This window comes from Ambystoma mexicanum, chromosome 11 (genome assembly GCF_040938575.1).
Source record: "Ambystoma mexicanum isolate Mex_15411 chromosome 11, UKY_AmexF1_1, whole genome shotgun sequence".
Classification (NCBI taxonomy): Eukaryota; Metazoa; Chordata; class Amphibia; order Caudata; family Ambystomatidae; genus Ambystoma; species Ambystoma mexicanum.
In genome coordinates, this window is record NC_090934.1 from 888,389,262 (window position 1) to 888,414,002 (window position 24,741).

At 45.6% G+C, this 24,741-nt stretch overlaps 1 protein-coding gene across 1 annotated transcript in view; it reads right to left on the reverse strand.

Annotated features, from left to right (window-relative positions):
* Positions 1-24,741, reverse strand: part of LOC138505058 (mucin-2-like) — an 894,965-nt gene that overhangs the window by 824,426 nt on the left and 45,798 nt on the right. Inside the window, exons 3-4 of the mRNA XM_069625383.1 lie at positions 4,491-4,605; positions 600-617 (exon numbers count right to left, since the gene is read on the reverse strand). Coding sequence (XP_069481484.1) covers positions 600-617; positions 4,491-4,605 — 133 coding nt within the window. The remainder of the gene's footprint in view (positions 1-599; positions 618-4,490; positions 4,606-24,741) is intronic.

The window sequence follows — 24,741 nt, forward strand, 5'->3', positions numbered from 1 at the left end:
AATGAAAAACAACTTATTCATGCCAGTGAGAACACTGCCACCCAGGCATTCAGGTAGCCTACAATTCTGGTACTTTTAATCTAAATCTTTACCCCGATGTCAAGCACAGGCCACTGAATTGTATCTTCATTCTCTAAGAGAATGGAACCTGCAACTGCTTGGAGAAAGTTCTCTCATCACAAATCTAAAATGTTTAAAAGTCTCTTCTTAAGGGTAATGTTTAATGCACAAAGCATGGCATACGGATATTGGTGAACAAAGGCGAGGGAAGCAGTGGGGTTAGTCCAGGACAGCACACTGAGTACCCATCATATTTGACTTCAAGGGAGACATTTCAACAAAGTGCTAAGGGTAGTGGAACTGGTGTCACTCACCCAATGACATTGCATGAAGTGTCATCACTTGACACACTGTTGATATTCCATTAAGTAACCACAAATAGTATTTGATTCTGATGGCATCATAGAAAGTGGTTCACAAATTTGAACAAAAACTGAGACAAGTGTAAGATTAAGAATGATGTGTTATTCAATGTAGTGACTACACTGCTTCAAGTCCATAGTCGCCTTTCTTACATGCAACATACCATATGTCCCCACTAAAATGTTGCCATTGGTTTAAGAAAAAGCATTCTCCGGGCTTCTGGCTAACACCAGAAAGTCGTCATAGTTCAATAGGGCTATACATGAATCCACTCCCAGGGTAGGTGTGAGGCCACAGCCACATTCAGTTTCGGGCAGTCCAAGCTTTGCAAGTATATGATAGTTTACTGATTCGCCCCCCCCCCAAAGCTAATAAGAGGAAGTGGGGGTAAGGCAGCTAATTGGGAATATGCAGGCTTCTAGCCTTCATATATTGGGTATTTATAATGCAGCTGTATAGCAAATGGTGTATCACGGCGCAACAAGACAAAAGAGGGTGTGCCAGGGATGAAGAAAAACAAAAACAGTGCTACTAGGCCTTGGCATTTGGAACTTGTAAGGGCAGTAATTAGAAGTGCAGGGGAGTGGGGAGGAAGGGGAGTGCAGGTCAGAGCGAAATGTGCTAATGCTAAGCAGGAAAAGGAAGTGCAGGTAGGAGTGGCGAGTGTGAAATTGCTAGGGGGGTGGGAGAAATGGGGAGAAGAGTGTCCAATGGTTAGGCTAGTGCTAAGGGGAGGACGGGGCTGGATGGGCTCAATAGGGGTGCATGCCCAGCTAGGGTAGTGCAGGGGAGAGCACAGAGGGGCAATTGTAGGTTAGAGGGGAGTCAGTGGAGACCAAATGCTGGGGTAGACTGGTCAAGGAGGACCTGGTGAGCTGTAAGAATCAGAAGGAACCTGCCAGCCAATCAACATAAGGCAGAGGGGGACAGGGGAGGGGGAGGGGAAAGGAGGAAGAGAATAGGAGGGTCTTGAGAATCTTTCGGAACTTAAGGAGATCTGAGAGGGGCAGCAAGGCCATTTCAGAGGGAGGCACCTGCGGAAGAAAGAGATCTACTCCCACTCTCTGCCTGGAGAAGCGTCTGATCTGCAGAGAGTTGGAGCTAGAAGACCGAAGGGCTCTAGCAAGGAGGTAGTTAGGGAGAGGGAGTTGCTGCAGGGTCTCTGGCCCGGAAAACTTTGTGGATGATGCAGGGGGGTCTTGAACCTGATCCTCGCAGCAACTGGGAGCCAGTGGGGAGATTTTACGACTTGAGATATGCGGTCTCTGGGCTTGAGGTCAAGGATAAGTCTCACAGTCCTAGTCTGCATTAGTTGAAGGGGGAAAGGGGAGGCTTTAGGCATATTGATGAAGAGGCTGTTGCAGTAGTCCAGCCTAGAGAGGACCAGAGTTCTGGAGACATTGAATTTCTGGGGGTAGGCGAGGAAAGGAAAAATGCCTCTAAGGAGGTGCAGCTGGAAGTGGGCCTCGTTGGCAATGTCCGTGATGTGAGGAGAGACACAGAGAGAGGAGTCGAAGTGACACCAAGGTTTTTGCCTCATAAGAGGGTGAGGGGAAGGGGCCCATGGAGGGCAGCCAGAGAGTAGGAGGGAAGAAGGGAGCTGGGGTCCAAATGAGAAGGATCTCAGTCTTACTGATATTAAGGCAGAGATCAATAGCTGCACACCATGCCTGAATAGCAGTCAGACAGTTGGAAATTAGAGAGGAAGAAGAGGAGGCAGTTGAAGAAAGTTTGAAGGAGAGTTGCGTGTCATCCGCATAACACTGTAAGTGAGGAGAGAAGGTGGAGATCAAATAGTATAGATGGGCAAGGGTGATGTTGAAGAGCCACTGAGGGACGCCGCAGGTGGAGACTGTGATGGGTGAGAGTAAAGGGCCCAGTTGAACGTGGGATGGTCGGTCAGAGACGGAGGTTAACCAGTCCGGTTACAGGTCCGTGATTCCAATGGTATCACAGAGCCGGTTTATAAGGGTGACATGATTGACCATATCAAAGGCAGAAAAAAGGTCAAGAAGGGTGAGAAAGGAAGGAGAGTTGGAATCGAGATTAGAGTACACGTTTTCACAGGTGTTCATGAGTGTAGATTCCGTGCCTCTGGCTGCTCTGAAGCCAGACTGGTGGTCCTGGAGACAACCAACAGATTCAGTGTGGTGGATCAGCTTGGAGATGACCAGCTTCTCCAAGAGTTTTCTCACGAAGGGGGTAATGGAGATAGGGCAGTAGTAAGCCAGGCAGGAGTGGTTGGCATGAGGCTTTTTGAGGAGAGGGTGCACAAGGGAGTGCTTGAGGTGTGGCGGGAAGGAGCCAGTGGCAAAGGAGTGATTGCAGAAATCAGCCAAGGCTGGAGCAAGGGAGGCAATGCTGTCCTTGATCGTTCTGGAGGAGCATGGGGCAACCTGTTTGAAAGAGACTTTCATAGAGAGAACTTCTCTAGAGACTTTATCCGGTGATATGGGCGGGAAAGAGATCCAGGTGAGGGGACAGGAGAGCATGACATGACTGGGAGAGAGGTGTAGTCAGAGGGTTGGAGATGGGGATGCCTGCTGAAATGAGAGCATCCAAGGTGTGTCCAGCTGAGTGCGTCAGACCGGAGGGGAGAACAATGAGGAAAAGAGAGGGAAAAAGAGGGAAGGTGAGTAGAGGTGAGGTCAGACCCCTCCAAGAGGAAGAGGGACACTGGACCACGGTCCTGATGATGGTGGCAAGAGTCAGCAAGAGGACTGGAGAGACTCGAAGCCTGCAGAGGAGTAGGACTCAGTGGGTATGATAGTAGCAGGGGCTCATTCAGGGAAAATAAGGGCCACTCTGGCCCAGACCAGTTAGGCCTGGGCTTAGAGAGAATCTTGTAGCCCTCTGTGAGGAGTGTCAAAAAAATTACAAAGCTGGCAGTGAACCACATCTCAGTGATAGCAAGGATGTCAAGGTCAAAGTCTTCAAGGAGGTGGCAGATGTCAGAGGAGTGTTTAACGGCAGAGTGAGAGTTGAGGGTAGCTAAGTGGAGCTGGTTGCCACCTTTGCAGGTCTTCCGAGGAAGGGTACAGAAATTTGATATGTATGAGAGTAGATACCGGCATGCAGGGTATGATAAAAAGCACCACAGGACGATGTTCCCACAGTAACTGAGGCAATTGCAAGGATATTTACAACACACAGGAAAATGTCATCAGCCGCGTAGGTTCTTTAAAGGGTGATCAGTGTTTACACAGATATACCACACTGATAATGGCATTCCCCAAACCTTAAGTACCTTTTAATTTTTTGCAAACTCAGATGAGGATTTTGGGGTTTTTAAGTGTTTTGCCATAAGCAAAGTTTACATTTTACATTGCTCTCTGGAGCACTGATTTGTGAAGAAAGGAACAGCAAAGAAGGCATCTGTGAAGCACTGATCTACCAAGTGGATGTAAGGGGACTTACTGGTGTAGTATGAAGCTACCAAACATACACAAAGAAAGATATTCACACCTATATTCTTACTCAGGCAGTGGGATGATATGCCATGTTACCTGGAGGTGCGTGAACAACATACTGGAACTTTGGCAATTATCTTTTTTCACCAATTATGAATGCATGGTGGGGTCATACATTGGTAACTAAAATGGAATGCTTGTTTAAATATGGCCCCATAACATCTTCTCACCTCTAAAACTGTATAATATACATTTACTAAAATAAAGCAGTCGAATAAGTGGGAATCAATCCCCTGGATGCCACGTGGAATGAGACGCAGTATTGCACTGAGGACCATGTTAGAATGAGTGCATACCCACATTTCTCCATTCTATCAGGTTTAGTTCCCCTGAAAATATTTAAAACGTACAGAATGAGCGCATTGTTCTCAAAATGACAATTCCCAGCAGATATATCTTTCATAGGTTTCTGTGGGTGGCACGTATACATCTTTTCTGATTGACACTGGATGTCACCCCCTTTCCCTCACTGATAATCCACTTGGTTTAGAGGCAAGTCCACACTTTCCTGTGCTGTGAGAGCTACTAAGCACCTATGGCACCCCTTTGTTGGACTGGGCATCTCAGGGACTGTAAACATTGTTCTAAAGAAGTTACCTCAAGGCGGTCATTTCCATTCCAGACGAGGACCATGCCCACTTGGACAGTTATTGTTACACTATCACCATCCTGATTTGCCTGGACTTGTGGTCTGACGAATGGTAGCGCAGTCCTAAAAGGAAATGACAGTAATGTTATTTATTCACTCCCAAGACACTATCCCAAAGCAGAATACGAAAAGGAAAATAGACATTTTCAATATCTACCACAAAAGCTGTTATGTGATTTTATATACAGAGACAAAGGGGCTACTGTTGGCACAATTCGTGAAATTATAATCAGTACCATCAAGCAAAAGTCAGTTGGGCTTGTTACAGGTTCACCGGAATGGAATTGACGTGCTGGTAATTCTGATACCGCCATGTTTCCAGCCGGCAAACTACAAGTTTGCTGGTGGGGAGGCCTGAGCTAGCTCCAGCCAAGAGCTGGCGTTAAGTCAGGCACCCTACTGGCAAAGAAGAGCTGGTTTTACTGGCACCTGCACTCCATGGAATGGGGATTAACATACAGTTTCCGGCACCTGTAATCTGCCTGGAATTCCGAGAGACCAGGTGGCCGGTAACGGTATTAACGTTTGCTGGTATACTAGCGGTAATACCGGCAGGATACTAGCAATCATGTAATGAGCCCCAGTGTCTGTTTTACTCTAACATTCATTGACCACACAACTAAAGAATATGACACAAGAAAAGAAACGCGCTTTACCATTCCAGCATCCAAAAGTATATGGGCCTCATTACGAGGTTGAAGGTAGCCTTGCTGATTTTACCGGCAAGGTTACCTCTAAACTCGCATCCGGGTTCGCCACCCGCAAATGGGCAATTACCAGGCTATTCAGGCCCAGCTGGACCAGGTAATTGCCCTTTCACGGGTGCCCGGCCCGCACATCCCCATTCCCATTGAGCCCAATAGGGCTCAATGGGAATGGGGAGGGTGATAGCACCGGTGCCGTTAATAACGGTACCGGTGCTACCATCATGTTCTGCTCGCGGGTGCCGGTACGGCCACCAGGTCAGACCTGGTGGCTGCAAGGGCACCCGTGAGCAGAACTCCTAGTATGTATAGATACCAGCGCCGTTGTTGCCTTACCTACACCTCACTGATATGATATGGCATTAAGTGTTTCAAGGCGCGACTCGGCAAGGGAGCGGGAACAGAGGAAAGACAGACAACGATTTTACTAGGCCAGGTGTCATTCAGATCGCACAAGTGCATGGGGAGGGGAAAGTGCATGAGGGAAGGGGGAGGGGAAGTGCAGTACATGGGATACTAGAATAAATAAGATAAATAAGAGAGCGGCCAGCTGGCGGCAAGTGCAAGGTAAGTGCAGACATGAGTGCAGGTAGGGGGACTGTAAGGAATGCAGAAAACAGTCTCCAGGTGCAGGGGTTGCCAGGACGGCAGTGCAGGTGTGCAGCTGACAGGGCCTGGGCCTGAGATCAGAAGGGTGGCCAGGTAATCAGTGCAGCTTCAGCCAGGAATTCAGCATGGCAGAGGGGGATAGAAAACAGAAGCAAAGAGGGAGGTTTTAAGGTGCTTCCGGAACCGGAGATGGTTCTCCTCAAGTTTCATGAAGGCAGGGAGGCTGTTCCAGAGGAAGGCCCCAGCCGGAGAGAGAGATCTCCCACCAACTCGGTGCTTGGAGACACGACTGACCCTGAGGGAGTTGGAAGTGGATGAGCGATGAGCTTGAGAAGGAAGATATTTAGGAAGGGAGAGTTGGAGGTAGTGAGGCCCCAGGCCCCAGAAGGCCTTGTTGACAATGCAGAGGGATTTGAACTTAATCCTCGCAGCCACTGGGAGCCAGTGCAGAGATTTCAGTCCTGGAGAGATAGGATCCCTGGGCTTGAGGCCAAGGACAAGTCTTGCAGTCCTGTTCTGGATGAGTTTCAGAGGGTGGAGAGTAGAAGCAGGCAGCTTTAGAAAGAGGCTGTTGCAGTAGTCCAGTTTAGAGAGAACCAGAGCTCTGTAGACAGTGAGCTTCTGGGGCAAGGAAAGGAAAGGAAGAATACCTCTGAGGAGGTGCAGCTGGTAGTGTGACTTCTTAGAGACGTCAGAGTTGTGAAGAGAGAAGGAGAGTGTGGAGTCGAAGATGCCCCTCTGGTTTTTGGCCTTGCAGGTGGGAGCAAGGAGAGGGCCAAGAGAGGCCGGCCAGATAGAGGCAGGAAAGGAGGGGGCAGGTCTGCCGATGAGCAAAATCTCAGTCTTGCTGGCATTAAGGCAGAGATCATTGGTGGTGCACCACTCCTAAATGGCAGACAGACAGTCAGAGATGAGTGAAGGAGAAGAGGTGGCTGAAGGTAGTCTGAAAATGAGCTAAGTGTCATCCGCATAGCACTGGAAGCTGGGGCAGAGAGCGGCAATGCAGTGGCCAAGAAGTGCCAGGTATTGGTTGAACAGCCAGGGAGAGAGGTTAGACCCCTGGGGAACACCACAGGTAGAGATAGAGATAGAGGAGAGGAAGGACCCAAATTGGACCTGGGAGGGTCGATCATAGAGGAAAGAAGCCAGCCACGCCATGGCCTGACCGGTGATACCCAGGTTATCACAGAGACGGTTGACCAGGATGGCATGGTTGACTGTGTTAAAGGCAGAGGAGAGATCGAGCAAGATGAGGACACAGGGGGTGTTTGAATCAAGGTTTGAGAGCAGGTCTTGACAGATGTTCAGGAGAGCAGTTTCCATGTATCTGGCAGCTCTGAAGCTGGACTGATGATCATAAAGACAACCAACAGATTCAGTGTGGAGATTGAGCTGGGAGATGGCCAGCTTTTCCAGGAGTTTGCCCAGGAAAGGAGTGATGGAGTTTGGGTGGTAGTTATCTGGGCAGGATGGGTCGGCAGAGGGTTTCTTACGAAGAGAGTGCACAACGGAGTGCTTCTAGGGGGATGGGAAGACTCCAGTGGTGAAGGAGTGGTTGCAGAAGTCGGCCAGAGCTGGAGCCAGGGAGTCAATGTGGTCCTTGATGGCTTTGGAGGAACAGGGATGGACCTGTTTTGATGAGACATTCATAGATCGGACTTGTCTGGAAACCTTGCCTGGGGAGAACAGGGGAAAGGCAGAGAAGGAGGGAGGAGAGGTGGCCGAAGAAGGGCCAGAGGAAGAACAGGGAGTCAAGGGAGGAGGGAGAGAGGAAGAGAGAGAGCACAGGATATCCTGAGTTTTAGAGATGAAATGAGAAGCCAGAGCCGTGCAGAGGGCCTGGGAAGGGACAGGAGAGGTAGAGACTGCAGCAGGATTGTCCATTTCCTTGTAGATTTGAAAGAGTTCAGCCGAGTTGTTAGATGCCGCAGAGACGCGTACTTGGGTGTGAGCTCTCTTCTTGGTGCAGACAGAGAGCCGGTATTCCCTTTGGAGCAAGGGGCAGGCAAGTTTTCAGAGGATGAGCCAGAAGCACGCCATTTCCTCTCAACCACCCTGCGCTTGTGTTTGAGGGTGATGAGGTCTGAGTCATACCAGAAGTTGCACTTGGCTTTGGACTTCAAGTGGATCCTCATGACAGGGGCAAGAACATCTATAGTGTCAAATACAGCAGAGTGGAGCATAGAAAGGGCTGTGTCAGGGTGTGAGTCAGCCAGAGGCGGTGAGGGGGGTGAGAAAGTGGCATTGAAAGCCTCAACTGACACACGCGTCATGGGTCAGATGACCGAGAAGGTGGGTGGCAATGCTGGAGTTGGCTTGGCCTGAGGGGTAGCAAGGGTGATCTGGGTGGAGAGTAGAAGGGGGTCACTCAAGGAGAGAGGAGTGGTGAGGGGGATAGAAATGGGAAGGTCTGAAGAGATCAGAACATCCAGAGTGTGCCCTGCAGAGAGAGTCGGGCCAGAGGGGAGAATAGAGAGTGAGAGAGAGTCGCAGAGGTCGCAAAAGAGTCCAGAGGATGGAGAAGAGGTATCCAGGTGGATGTTCAAGTCTCCAAGGAGGAGTTGAGTGGTCAAGACCAGGAGGGAAGAGGAGAGGTCGGCCCATTCAGAGAGGAAGGAGGAAATATGACCAGGCAGCCGATAGATAGTAGCCACAGTAAATGAGTGGCTGGGAGAGAGAGAGAGCCTACAGATGAGGCATTCAAAAGAGGAGTAGGCCTGCGTAGGGATGACAGAGGCAGGAATCCACTCTGGGAAGATCAAGGCTACACCCCCTCTGGAACGGTTGAACCAGGCACAGAGAGGATCTTGTAGCCTTCAGGGAGGAGAGTGTCAAAGCTTGTGACAGAGCTGGCTGTGAACCATGTGACGTTGAGATCAAGTTCCTCCAGGAGGCCGCAGATGTCAGAGGAGTGTTTGACAGCAGAGCGAGAGTTAAGAGTCGCAATATGGAGAAGGTTGTCACCCTTGAAAGACTTCTGGGGGGGGGGTGAGTCAAAGGTACGCCCTGGGGAGGTGTAGAAGAGCCCTGTGGGGGGGCAGAGGAGGAAGGAGTAAAGGGAAGGTAGCCAAGGAGGACACAGCAGGGGAGGCAAGGAAGCCATAGCTCGAAGAGAGGGGACAGCAGGAGAGGGAAGGAAATTAATGAGATGCAGGAAGCGTCTGTCAAAGAGGAGAAGAGTGGCCTCACGGCCTTGGACAAGGACGGTACCATTCAAGTAAACATTAATGATGACCTTGGAGGAGTGGAAGGAGGCCAGCAGAGCATCCCACCGGGTGCCACCATTAATGGGGGAAGAAGAGAGAGGAGAAAGTACAGAGACCATATGAAGCGTCCATAGGTCTGGAGAGGGAATGACGAAGAGGATGTCGGTGACAGTTTTCCTAGATGAGGCACTGGTATAGGTGTCAGCGATAGGAAGGCCTGGGTTGTATAGACCAGCATATCCTTTTTAAACTTCTTCCTACCCGATTTAGTGAGGAGAGCAGGATAGTCGATAGTGAAGCAGTTAGAAAAGATAGTAGAGACAGAGAGCACCATAGAGTAGGTGGGAATAGGAGAGAAGAGGACGGCAGGGGTTAGGAGCAGGGGGAACACTATGGGAGGACTCAGGGAGAGGTTCAAGCATACGAGACGGGGGAAGGGACAAGTGGACAATACAATGCTGGTGGGAAGTAAGCTGGTTCAAAGCTTTGCAAAGAAACAATTGGGAGTCTGCTAGGTGGACAGAGGGAAGCCGGGAAGCCTGGAAGACTGGCAACTTGCGTCCACTGTGGACACCTGCAGACACAACCAGGTGCCGCCTATATGCAGCCGCCCTTTGGAATATCAAAGAATATGTGGTGAGAGAACCCAAAGAGGAGATAACCTTACTGAGAGAGGTGATTTAGAATACTAAATAGTAGTGGGCCAAGCACAGAACCCTCTGGGCATTTCACTGGAAGACTAGAGATGCAAAATGAAAGAGCCAAAAGGCAACAAGCAATCCAAGATAGTGCAATGTTAGATGTCAACAGTATCACAATCTGCTGAAAGGTCAGGAAGGATGAACATAGAGTTGAGATTGGAAAGATGGGTTGTTGTAAGAGAATTATAGGCATGTGCCAGTGCCACTTCCACAGTGTGATTGCTGCAGAACCTAGATTAAAGAGCTTTGCAGAGCTGTTACTTGAAGGTAGTACATTATCTGGTTACAAGCACCTCTCCAAAGACTTTGAGGGAATGGGGAAGGATGGAGTCAGGAAAATAGTCGGCTTTGTTGTTAGGGTCTGCAAAAGGCTTTTATATGATTGTTGCTGGTGTGATCATTTTTAAAATGGTGGGAGATCCCAGAATCTCGAGAATGGTTTAAGAGGGATGATGAAGGAGCAGCCTAAGGGTGCCAGCATCTTGATTATTGGATAGGTAAAGGATCCACAGTGGCACAAGATGAATTGGCTTTCTGGAAAATGGGTAGGAGACAAGGATCTGGAGAGAAAGGAGAGAGGGAAGAAGATAGCACAGGAGAGCAGGGCATACAAAAATCGAAGAATGTGGTTAGGTTGTATCAGATCTTAGAGATCATGCAAGGGAAATAGATTGCAAAGTCATCAGCAGACAGAAAGGAGGGGATCGACTGAAGACAGTAGGGCAGCATTACCATAAGGATAGCGGATAGCAGAGAGTTTGTTGGAGTGGGATCAGAGTGAGGTTATGAAGTCAGTTAAGTGGTTAGGTTTAGCTTTGTCTCTAGCAGTAGACAGAGCAGAGAGGGAAATATTGCATGAGGTCAGGAAGGATAGGTGGATCAGGGGCTAGTGCTTGCAGAGGTGTACATTTGTTAATGGTGCTCAAAAGATGAGGGCTTTGATAAAGTTGTGTAAGAGGAGGAATGTGGAGGAGTAAGAGCTACAAGGAAGGCCAGTTTGACAAAGCCATAATAGCTGCTTCTACTATGTAGGCTTCAGTCTGTGAAATGGCCTTTTTTTGTGTTTTTCAGTGTTAGTCTATGCACACACATTGTTGTGCGCCATTGAGACTCCATTTTGGTGACTTTGCTCACTTGCCGTGTTTTCATTCTACATGCAGAAAATAATTGCAGACTGAAAGCCTGTGTGTTTGAAATACAAGAAATGCTGAGCACAATATTTTCACTTGCTCAAGAATGAAAAAATAAGCACAAACGTAGATAAAGGATCGTTTATGTCCCATCCTGCTTTCCTGGATCCTGACTTCCGAGGCTAATTGTGCGACTAAAGATTAGAGGAGCACATAACATGCTGTCTACTTTCCAGAAAGGATGAGTTAAAATGAACTGCCGAGTTGAAATGCAAAACAACCTTTTGGTCAAAGAGACAAACATACTGATAATGAATCGCAAGGAATGTCTCCTTGTGATGAGAACATGGTGAACCTCACCGCTCTGAGAGCAGTAAATTGTACAGAGGTGACGCAGAGCAAGGTTCCATGTGTTACCATGGAGAATACCCATGTTACATGGGTCGTAAACTATGTATTATTTCAGCAACCAAAGTCGATTTGAAGTGTACTTAAGGCTGCCTCTCCCCCATTTGAATTGCTCAATTTCTCTATGACTGTGCACAGACATAGCTGAACCTCGGTCCGCTTGAAGTGAGAATAAACTCTTGTTATATATTTGTTTTGTGACTGGTGTGCTTCATTTATTTGCAGTAACTCAGATTTGAGACTTACAAATGGCGCCCATGGCTTTTCGAGGACAAAGTGGATGGACTGAGACCAGTGAGTATTGGGGGCCCCTGCTTAGGAGACTCAGTTTCTCACAGTCTGCTACTCGGGATCTCTGTTTGCCACTTCGCTCAGAGGTCATCACGGCGGGAGTGCCAGACCATATGCAGCGACACTGTGTTTCGCCTTTTGGGAGACCACCAGCCACGAAGGGCGTTCGTTTGATTTGATGGGGTATTGATTTTGTTTTGAATCAGGTGTGTTTGTTTCAAACTTGAACTGTTTGGAGGAAATATTTTGCGAAATATATTTGCCAGGTAATAATTGTTTTTCTAAAAATATGCCTGGTTTCAGTAAGTTGTCATCTTGTTGGGCAACATTTTGTTGCAACAGAAGGCAACAAAATGGTTTAGAACATAGTCACCTGGTGCCGCCGAAAGGGTCACTTGCTTACGATATGTACACAAAGAATGGGTTAGGAGCCATAGTTTTGAACAGTATTTGGCATCCCCAGACCAGACATGAGGCTGAGCTTCAATGGCCGACATTGAGAAGTTTTCAAATGTCTAGAATACAGAACTTAGAGTCAGTACTATTAAGGAGGAAGGCTAGACCAGCTTTTGAAACGGTTAGGGACTGGTGCAAAGAAGCCACCCAATGCCTCAAAAGTAGGGGAAAATGTGCACGCAGACATATCACCCAGGCTGAAAAGGCTTTAACACACGATCAACAGAAACAAGATGATGCTATTAAGAGAATGGATAGAGAGTTCCAATTAGAGGTACAGAAAATATACCCATCTAAAGAATTGCATGCATCTGATGAATTACTAAACAAACTATTGAATGAAAGGTGAACAACTCCTATCGCACCTCCTCCATATGTTCCACCACCCCCTACGCCAGCACAGCCACCATTGCCAGCTCCTGACAAACGCTCTCACTATTGGTCACACACCCTACAGCACAGGATTTACTTTTGCCAACAGCAACCTCTGCCACTTCTGATAGTCCTCTTTTAGCACCTAGCGACCAGAGAACTGTGACTTGTAGTGCAGTACCCCTTGGACGGAGGTTTATGCTCTTTGCATCAAATGCATTCCATCGAAAATGGAATCCATCAAAACCTATTGAATGAAAACTGTTCCATCAAATTACCATACATAAAATGCAAAAATGCAAAGTGTTTATGCATCAATACCCTTTCATCGAAAAGGGGTTTGTTGTATAAACACTTTACATTTTTTGCATGAAATTGGATGAAACATGCTTAACGTTAAAATGTTACATGGAGCTGTCCCGTGCTGAAATCATTAAAGTATTTCTGCACTGGCCAGCTTCATGTAATGTTTTAGTGTTTATTGTTTATTGCGTGGGATCCCCCAACTCCCAAGGGCACCCCCTAATCCAAACCGTAACTCTAACCCTATTGTTAAAAACAAAAATCCATTGAAATCCAATGAAAATTATTCAATGAAAATGCATTTCGATGGAAAGTGTTTTCATTGAATACATTTGTTGAATAGTAATTTGAGGAAACTAATTTCAATCGTTAGACTAGATACCTTGGACAGAGAAAGGGTTTACAGCAATGGGCAGAATTATATATACAGGACGGCGACAAAACACCTGCTTTGGTCTCTTTGGGCCTCATTAGGACCCAGGCGGTAAGGGGTTTACGGCGGCGTAAACAGTGCCGACCCTTACCGCCTGATTCCGAGGTCCCTAAGCGCCATGGAGGATTTAACACCTGCTTTTAGCAGGTGTTAAAATCCATGGCGCTAAGGGACCATGTTGTTAATTACGCCACCGTAATTTACGGTGGTGTAATTAACGCCTTCCCCACTCCCATTATGCCCTATGGGGCAAAAATGGGAATGGGGAAGGGTAAATGGGGATTGGGGACTTACCGCCCCGCCAACCTCGGAATGGGGCGGTAAGTCCGCCAACCACCATGGCGTAAACGAGTTTACGCCATGGTGGTAAAGGTACGACCCAGGCGGTGACTTACCGCCTGGGTCGTAATGAGGCCCTTTGACAGATCATGGAGGTATCCCTGAGCAGAAGGTAATGCTAGAACAAATGGGATAATACTTGGCACAGATTTGGGGCAATCTTACTGATTCCGCCATCCCACAGGAGTTGCAGGATTTGAATTTCTTGTCCTGTACTAGAGACACACCATTGAAAAAACGGCACTCATGTCAAAATGCTTTGCTTTTAAACAGGAACTAGAGCAGCTGCACCAATTAAAATTAAATAGAGAGACACAACAAACATCCTATGTCAAGAAAAGATTTTTAACCGCACCAAAAACTGTTAGTGAAGAAATGCGCATCTGCACGAGAGATGCACTCAGATGGATTTCAGATGCCTCTATCTCCCCTATCGACATTCATGACAATTTTAGCCAATATTCCCCCTCCATTCAAAGAAAAGTATTACAGGTTATTATTGAATACTTACAAGACGAATGCCTGAAGCAGAAATGATGTTGTCCTGCAGATACCATGGTAATATACAAATGCACGTTTTCTAATGCCACGCAGTTAACCTCATTGTCCCTCGACCTAGCTTTGCTCCTTAAAAAATGATCAGAGTATCCCACTGCACAGTTACCAATGAGAGAAGTTCCTCCTACCCTTGTGCCTCAAAAAGAGGAAGCAGGTTTTAACGACGGGGCTGCAACGTTTATCGCTGCACATTGTGTCTCACAATTCATACATGTTCAATTGTCACGACAGGAAGTTAACACTCTTAAATAGTCTATTTCTGATATTAGGGAGATCCCCAGAGGGTTCTATAGAGAACTAGAGTCTGTATTGAAATCGTCAGTTTTCACTTTAGGAGACATAGGGGTCATTCCGAGTATGGCGGTAGGGGATTAATGGTATGGGTAAGGATGCCGGTGCCGTTAACCCCCTACCACCGCATTCCGAGGTCCCTTAGAGGGTCCCACTAGGGCCGGCTGGTTTTACCAGCCGCCCTTAGCGGGACCCGTTAAGGGACCATGGAGCTAATAACGGGCCCGCTATTTGCGGGCCCGTTATTAGCTCCTTCCCCATTCCCATTGAGCCCTATCGGGGCTCAGATGGGAATGGGGAATGGTTTTCGAAATGGGGACTTACCGGGTCCGCATAGGTCGTAATGTCCCGGTAAGTCCCCATTCTGACACCACGGACTCGGACACGGGTTTGGAGGCAGCCATGGTGCTATTTGAACCATGGCTAACTCCAAACTCCTAATGACCCCCATAGATTTGCTATTCCCTGTCATCTTGCTGGCAGATTTATGGAAACAGGTTAGGACCATAGACGATGCAGCTGTTATGGGTGATACATGGGCTGCACTCGAACTAGTTAATAGGTCAAGAAAAGCTGGCGAGAAACCTCCACAGAACATATTGATGTTACCGAACCACATTGTAGCCAAACTTAAGACCTTGGTGCCTGAGAAGAGGATCATTTGGGATAAATTAACTACATGCATGCAAGGGTAGACAGAGTGAGCCACCGAGTATTTTAACAGGTTCAAGCTAGTGTTTTCAAATTTCAGTGGCCAGGATTTGAGTTCTGAACCAGAAAAGACATTTTTGTTGATAAGTTTGTACGTGGTCTGTTGCCTGATGCTCAGTCTCAAATCACTGCCTCTGAAAGTGCATGGCAGACTAAGTCACAATCCGAAATTGTCCATATGTCTTCATATTATGAACATGGAGTGAACAACAAGAAGGAGAAGATTGAAAAGAAAAAGGTTGACTTAATAACTAAGCTGCTCTTGCAACAGATTGCAAGAGGACCACAGGGAGGGAATGTGCAGCCTAGGGGAATGTTTACCCAACAAATGGGGACTGTGAATGTAAACCAGTGTGCCTATTGTAAGCAAGAGGGCCACTGGAGGGCACAATGTCCGATCCTCCAGCAGAAGGCAAACGGGACGCTCAGTAGAAGATCGAGAGCACGTGGCAATGGCATGCAAGGGCTGAATAGAAATCAGTTCTCCCAGAACCAGCAATATGATAGTAATATGGGAAATCAGGATGGGCAACACAATTCTGGGCAACAGAATACTAGGAGTGCGAACATTTTCGACAACACTACACACACTTATTTTTCTGAAGATTTCACATCCAACGATATTTTGTTTCGCTAGGACAGCCCGAAGCAGGATCTGTGACCTACCCCTATCCCCGTAGACCAGAAAGGACTCTACGTTGAAATGAAAGTCAGGGATAGGGCGCATACTTTTCTGGTGGACACAGGAGCACAAAAATGCTCTATTGACCACTTAAAGGTTCCAGATATTCCCCTGTCAGGGCAACAAAATGTATCAGTAGGGTTCTCTGGTACTCCGGTAGTGAGCCCGGTCTCTAAACCAGTGCTGATTTTTTAGCACCTTTCACTGACTCATGTCCATTTTTGTTAACGACCAACTGCAGTGAAAATCTGCTGGGACTGAATTTATTGAAAAAAATGCATGCAGTGTTTTCCTGCTCTCCAGATGGAGTATACTTGACCATTTCTCCCCAGCCGAATTCAACCTCATAATTCACGGTGTTACCTTTATCCAGTGAGTTGCACCAGGTACCTACACATCTATGGGTGATAAATGACAATGATGTTGGAATTCTCGATGTTGAACCAGTGCGTATTGTTTTAAAATCTGGTGTTAAATTGCCTCACATTCCACAGTATAAAGTTTTAGTCGTTGGTGAGCAAGCACTTAAAAGTATTGTGTCTGACTTGATGCATCAAGGTGTGATTGAGAAAATCTATGGTAGCACATGCAATAGCCCTGTCTTGCCTGTTTATAAGAAAGGTGACCATGCTCTACCCTACGATTTTATTATTGACCTTCAAGCGATTAACAAGGTAGTAGCACCACAGTTTTCCATTGTTCCTGACATCACTATCATTCTGAATATGATTCCCACAACGGCTACGCATTTTTCAGTCATTGAGCTGAAGAATGCATTCTTTAGCATTCCTATTCACCCAGATAGCAGGTATTTGATTTATTTTTTTCCCTTGGGGAACATTCCTTTACTTTCACTCGAATACTGCAAAGGTACACTAAGAGTCTTACCATTTACAGTAGGGTCCTCAAGGAACAACTAGATACGCTTGAATTGCCTTCCTCTTGCACACTAGTACAATACATTGATGACCTGCTTATTGCTGCAGATTCAGAAACCGCTTGCAAGGCGGGTACTATTTTGTTACCAAGTATCTAGCCAATAATGGTCATAAAGCCTCTTTGAAGAAATGTCAGTATTTTCAACAGGAGATTGCCTATTTAGGCTATCTCCTCTCGAAGGAGGGAAGGCACTAAGCACCTTAAAGGATACAAAGCATCTCTGATATGGTGATACCAAACACACAAAAAGAGGTTAGGGCTTTCATCGGAATCACTTTTTATTGCAGTCAATGGATCCCACATATTTCAGTTTTGATCAAGCCTTTGTTGACATTGACAAGGAAAGATGTAGCTTTACCTCTACCTTGGGATACAGTTTGTCAGGACACTTTTGATCTTCCTAAAATTGCTCTATGTTCAGCACCATTATTGGGCACACCAAATGATAGCAAATAATTTGTCCTATTTGGGTATGAGAGAGACGGTTGTGCTTTGGCTGTTTTGATACAGGAACATGGAGAAACGAACAGACCATGCAGCTATTTTTCTTCCACGTTAGACCCTGTTGCATGCGCTTTGACAAAATGTCTCAAAGCTGCAGCTGCTGCTGCTACCTCAGTAAAAGAAAGTGAAGGCATGGTTTTGGGTCACTCCTTAAACGTGATGGTCCCTCACTCAGTAGATGTACTACTGAATAGAACACAAACACATCACATCTGAAACACATCACATCTGCCCGGTTCACTAGATATGAGCTTATTCTATTTGCACCCCACATCAAAATTAAGAGATGCTGCGTGTGTGTTCTATTCACAATGAATGGAAGGATTCTTTGGGTGAGATAAAGACAAAATATTGTCTATATCAAGAAGCATTTATTTATGGCAAGTCAAATAAAACATTAACAACATATTTTGGAAAAGTTAGGTTTCAACACAATGCTTAAAATTATTCATGTTCTTAGGCATAACTTAATGTTTTCATTTATACTCTAAATGTAAAGGTCATAGTGAAGTGGAAGTGAGACAACGCAACCTGACATTTTGTTTAGATTGCAAAAACCTTTATTATGTACCTTCTTCAGGGAAAGTGTTTGGGAATTAAGAAAATGTGAAACATAAAACTCAAAAATAACCCCCTTTGGGTTATTTGGCCTCCTTGGGTTCCCTCCAAGGTGCAGACAGTAAATAAAAGAGAAGTTTTCCCCTGTGGCTTTGAAGGCTCCCCATCCTGGTGTCTTGGATAACAGAGAACCAAAATAAACTTCAAAACAGAAATATTCCATCTCTGGGCAACATCTAAGATTAATTAAGATCCTCTTTAGGTGGAAATACATAGGATTCCCAAGCCACCCTAAGTCTCCTCAAAACAATTCTTGTTCTGATCATTCAAGTTCTTTTTCCACTCTGTGATGGTATTTGAATCCTCATACTACTGCAAACTGCTCTCCTCTAAAGTACTACTCCCCTCTCAAATGATGTATCACTCTTCTTCCTACAAACTAGTCTCTGGCCCTCATTACAACCCTGGCGTTAAGGGGTTAACGGCGCCGCAAAAGGTGGCGGCGCCGTTAACCCCTTAACGCCTGATTACGAGGTCCCTTTGCGGGTTGGCGATTTTAACGCCTGCTTTTTGCAGGCGTTAAAATCCAACCCGCAAAGGGACCTTGGTGCTAAGTACGGTGCCGTAATTTGCGGCACCGTACTTAGCGCCTTCCCCATTTCCAATGAGCCCTATGGGGCAAAAATGGGAATGGGGAAGGGCAATGGCGGCATGGGGAATTACCGCCCCGCCAAACTCGGAATGGGGCGTAATTCCCCATTCCGCCATGGCGGAGTCGGTAAGTTACCGGCATGGACCATGGTGCTATTAGCACCATGGTCCAACGCCAGGGTTGTAATGAAGGCCTCTGTCCTCCAACTTCCACCTGCTTCACCACTCCACTGCTCCTTCCTGCGGCCTCTTCTTTCACTCCGTCCTTGGCCCTCTCCAACCTCCTCTGTCTTCAACATCACTCTGTTTTGTTCAGCTTCCACTTCCTTGAACAGTCATAGGCTCTTTCCAACCTTCCCCTACTCATCTCTTCTCTGTTTTCTCCAACATTTTCTGGCTTCACTTCTTGGCTATTCTCCCCATCCGCATTCCCTAATTCATTCTAATGCCCCAATTCACTGTGTCCTCCAATAATCGCCTTTGCCAATTGCCACCCCACTGCACTCTAGCTGCCCCTCTCCAGTTCTCTGTCTCCAAGAATTCACACTACCGCTCACTGGCTGTCTTTTTTATTTCCTTTTTAATCATCATCTGTGGATGGGTCCAGGACAAGGGGTTTCAGGAGTTCATCTTTATTGAGTCTAATTGGGTATTGGTTCTTTCGAAAATGTGTTGCGTCACATGTTGTGGTGCCATACATGTCAACATGAAGTGTTTTTTGGGAGGCTGTATGGTGGTTTTAACATCTGGACTGCCATATTAGAAATCCCATCTGCAGCATGCCTGCCTGAGTGCACCAGGGCTCCAAGAAGGGGCTCTGTGGCTGTATCTCCTGCTCCATGGAGGTCAAGGGGAAGAGGGGCAATGTGTTTAAAAGGGGAGGGTTTGCAAGCAACCTCCAGGAGTTTTGTCAATGGTATTTTTGCTCATTCATCATTGGTGGTTTGATAGAGGCAACGTTTTCTTTGACCACGTTTACAGACTTTGATACCTTAAGGGGACATATGCTGTCCCAGGGTCCATGTCATGTAGCATATTTAGCTCTGAATGTGAGGAACAAAAGAATGACCTTACAGATTCCAGGCCGAAAAGGCTGCACCCCCAGGGTATGCCTTTTATACCTAGGCCTCTCCCAGCACCTTTCGGGGGATCTCCCCTTGCAGTTCCCCTCTGCTGCACTGCCACCTCCACCACCCTCCCCTTCACTTACTTGTAAGATTCGGCTGCCTTCATTCGCGGTTTATAGGCCCTGAAACCAGAAAACTGTGCTTCTGTACTCAACCATTTGTGCCTCCGTTTTCCGGGGTTCAGAGTATACAGACAACGAAAGTAGTTATAGAAGCACAGACATGTTCTGTTATAGACTAATTTCCCAGGGAACTGTGTGCAAGGGATGGAATTTCTGCTTTCAATGATATGCCCCACCCTGAATGGCCTCAGAATCCCACACAGAAATATTTGCTGTGTACCTCTGACATCCTTGATATTTTGGGGACTTGAAGTTTGATCATTCCACACTCATGATTCAAACCTCTGAAGTTTGGGCCCCTTTCCGTCATGTGGGATACTATGCAAAGTGCATTTCTAGAAGAAGGTAGTAGCTTTTACAGAATGAAGAATACTCCCCCAGCTCAACTGGCAAGATACCCCATTAGAAGACGCTAGGACCTCTTTTAAAGGAATGGAAAAGAGCATAGCAAAGGAGTAGATAGATATTGGTTTACCTCTCAAGGCAGGCTTTTAATATTTTGAACCCTTGATTTTTTTTGTTTTTAGAGTTGGCTGAAGGGGTTCAGATGAAAGAAGTTTTATTATTAAATAGGTGCCAAGCAGGCATTGTTTTTTCTGGATGATACCATATGTCTATATGCTATGAATACTGCATTGGAATTCTCTTAAAGGCTAGCTCCAAGTTGGGGACATGGCATATACCAATTTCGCTCACGCATGGAGGAGGCAGGGATGTCATTTATGGGTCACCAAGGGTCGCAACTACGACCTTGTGGTCTCTCTTGTAAAACCCTGTGGGGTAAAAAATATATACATATATTTTTTTTATAGAGGCTCTTGGGCTGTGGCCAGAATCATATGGCTCTTTGTTTCTGGAATGGCTGGTTTTCTGGTAGCTATAGCTGGTTAGATTGGCAAGGACTATTCAGCCTTTCATCCGGCTGAGGTTGATAATTGAGTACTGTAGTATAATTTATTGTGTCTTGGAGTACAGCGCCACTGAATGTGATAACATTATTGACAGCAATAATGTGGCACATATAGCCAGCCCTATGTTGCTAGCATAACATATGGATATGCAAATGGTGACAGGTTGCAGATTTAAAAGTACACCAGAATATTTTTTTTTCTCTTTTTCTCTTACCTGAAATGCCTCATTCACAGGAGACTACATTAGCTGTCTAATTGACTGACTTAATTAACAAATACTAATACTAGTACTAACTCAATAACATTAAAAGGTAATCTCTATGTGGAAAAGAGGCAGAAAGACATGTTCTGAGATTCATTTTAAACGTGCATTTGGATTTTTTGCAAAAATTGAGCTATTGTGGAAGGAAGGATGATACGGTTTTTGTAATTTGATTGGTGCAGAGTGTCTGCAGTGATTCCACATAAGCATAGGGGGATGAGACAGAGGTTGGCTGGAAGAGTCTGACAGAAAAAAAGTTCAGTTTGCTTTTTGCTGAGCAGCTGACACGGACCATCAGAGACTGGGCATTCCTAGTCTCACTTAGCACCGGCTTGAGAACTGCAGATGGACTGCATGTTCTCGCTGTGCACCTCAAACTTCAAGATTACGAGGACAACCCTGGGCCCATTCCTCGGAGGCGGCGAGCGAAGGGAGGTCGCATGTGGGAGAGCTACAGATAGCTGGGTAATTATCCAAGTGAATTGAGGTTGTGTGCTGTACGGATGACCTTCTGTAAATATCAGGCAGGGAGAGAAGCAATAGGGAATCCCCTGTGTTTAATTGCCAGGCCATAATGTTGCAAAGTGAAAATTGTTCTATCGCTGTAATTTTTCCTTCTTATTGTTACAAATAATGTGGAGTGAACTTTGTTTAATTGCTGCACTTGTTTTCTCTTCTGTTTATTAGATAAGGTGGCATCAAGAAGGGTAAAGTGTTATTTTGAAATGCAACTGTTTATAATACAAATAATATGGACACAGACTGTGTAGAGTGTTTTTGCTTTTGTCTTTTCTTGGTGCATTTAGGATAATATTTCGGGAGAGGGGGAACATTTTTAGCTAATACATGTGTCAAGTTTCCCATGCAGATGGAATAATAGCACTAGCAATCATAAATAGCTGTGTGCGTGTTTCCACTCAGTGTGTGGTGTCTGAGTGGAATCTAATACAATAGACATTGCTGGGCATACATGAACCAGCAAAGAGGCCCATGGAAACATATTTCACTAATGTATATAAATCAGTGACAATACCACAGGTTATTGAGAATGCTATATGTGAAGCTGCGGTGTTTCTGAATGTAAGTCCAAGGCCTCTATAGATCACAAGAACAGTCTAAGAAAAAGAAGAGTTTATGTATATTGGGGCCACAAATAAAACAGAAAAATTATGCTCACCAAAATACCACCAACAATGATGTATACCACTAACTGAACCGTTATAATGTAATAAGGGATGGTCACTGAAAGGAAATAAGGCCAAACCCAATCTAAATGCAAGGAGTAGTCATTGCCAAATTACCATTATTTTTAGCGGTAAGGAAATACCGCCAGACTCCAAATCTACACAAAATATCCAACATATTTATGGTGCGTTGCAGGTCGGGAAAGTGATTATGGAGCACCTGCTGGGCGTGGCAAGTGTGTCTCACACTGCCATTTGTACATTAGAGGGAACACATTTCATAATAGCAGTGTGTCACTAAAAACGAATTTCAGAATGTCTCAAATGGATGCCACATTCTCAGAACTAGTGCAATATTTGGAGGCAAAGTTATATGCACATGGGACGTGGTCATCGAATAATGCCACAGAATGGCATGATCGCATTTATGATGAAGTTCAGAAAGAACCACTAGACAACATTTTTGCAGAAGGCAGTATAATTCAGGTCTGCCTTCTGAGATTATTAAATGCAGCTGATAAACATGCAGAGAAAGATTGTCTGATGTGGCTATGCGCCAAGACATGGTTTATTTTGAATAGGTCCCTGCGAATGCAAGAAAGTGATACTAAGCTGGTTAACAGGTTAAAAGCCGACCTAGATGGGGCAAGTAAAAAGGAAGAAATGTTAAGAGCAGAATTAGAAGTGTGTAAAAAAGACATGCAGTTAAAATGCAGAGATTTAGATAGTCAATTGTCCAAAAGCAAGAAACAGTTTGAGGACAGTGAACAAGAATTGGTACACTTAAAAGCATTGGTGGACCACATTAGACAAGATAAAGATGAGATTGTTTCAGAAATGCAGATTTTACAAAAAGAACATTATGAAAAGGAAAGTGATCTCCAAAATGCAGAACAGGAAATGGTTAAAATGTTTCAAGAAAGAGACAAGAGAAACAAAGAATTCAATGAATGCCAAATGAAAATGGGCGACATGCAGGAGGTAATTAATAAAATGAGTGATGAAAACAACTATTTGCAAAATGAGGCAGACAGGCTCCTTAAGAAGTGGAAGGATTCGGAACAGCAAATATGCATTTCCAGGTCCTAGGATAGACGGCAGGGCACCACATTCAATGGAGTTGAGGTGAATTCTATTTCTACCAAAAGAGCCAGTGCCCCAGTGATTGGGCCGGTCACCAAACTTGGTTGCAGCGCCCTTGGGGGATTTGTTACACCCATTGGGGGCTGCCACCAATCCCATACACCTGGAACCAGGGTTGAATCACCAGGTAGTGCAATTCCATGCATAGCAACAAGTAGCCCCATAAAGATAATGAAATCCATTAAAGCCCTGATCAAACCATTTAAAAAGGGAGGGGGAATGCTGCATTGAGGATCACTTAGAAGCGGTGCATGACATATTTAAAGCCCTCTAGATACCTAAGGAACAATACAGACAGTACTTTCATTTAACTCTAGATGCTCTCACCACCAGTACCATAAGGGGATTGAATGAACAGCAGAATATGACATGGGCAGATTTTGAAAAAGAGATTAGGTGTAATTTTTCTCCTTTCCAGTCATTGCAGGAGGCAAAGAAAGTTTCTTAAACAATCACTGCTGGGCCTAATACATCCCCTCGCCAGTTTTTACAAGACTTAAAAAGAGCGTTTTCTCGCTTTGATGTGTCTTTTGACCCCAATTCTAATGAATTTAAAACTGCCTACTTCTATGGGCTACAGAAAGACATCATATCACAGTTGGTCCGTGAATTTGATCGTGACAAGTCCCTTGAGTGGATTGTACACCAAAGTACAAAACTATATGAAGTACTCTATTGTCAGGGTAGAGAAAGTGATAAAATGAAAGACACTAGACCAAAAGTTAAAGAACCCTCAGCAACAGTGATGGAAATCAGGTCAGCCAAAATGTCCCTTGAGTCTGCTCAAAGTCCAGGTAAAAATAATTTGACACCTGAACAAAGGGGTAATCAACAAAGGTTTTCACTTCCTGTACCAATGTTTCAATCACATGATCCTAGTAATAGGGAGAGCTACATCAGCCCTAGGTACTTAGGAGATAGGCCCCGGGCAGGATGTCGGCCTGATATGTCAGGTATGCACAATAACCAGAGACAAAATCAGAATAAAATAAATAATGGTCCCTACCAGACATTGGGGACACAGAGCAGATTTGATCCCAACACCATGATATATGGTAATCAGGATAGACCCCGATATGTGGATTGAGTTACTGATAATGGGAATCAACATAGGGGTCAGTACCCACAACATGAGAGGCAGGACATGAGGCAGAATATGAATTACGTTCCACGTCAGTACAATGATTCCCCACCAGGGGACTACAACCAGAGGATGGGTGCACCCCGCTCTCCTCCACATATGAATCAAGAGTTCAGGAACAATCCCAATAGCAATCATTCCCCTGAGAGGTATCAGAATAGATCCAATCAGGGGGAAAACAACCAATATCGGTCTAGGCCACAGAGAGAGGATTCTAGAGATATGGAAAGATTCCAGTGTCTCGAGGCCCAAGTGAAAATGTTAGCTGAGCAAATAGGAAAGCTCTGTACAGCACAAAAACAGTCATCAAAGGAGGGGGCAGAAGGCCATAGCAATGACCGGGTAGTGTCTGAAAAGTGACTAAGTACCTATGACACCTGTAGTCCCAAGAAAACAGATTGCTCTGATGTGATTCTCCATAATGACTCTGATATGTATAAGGATTCAAAAATAAAGATACCGG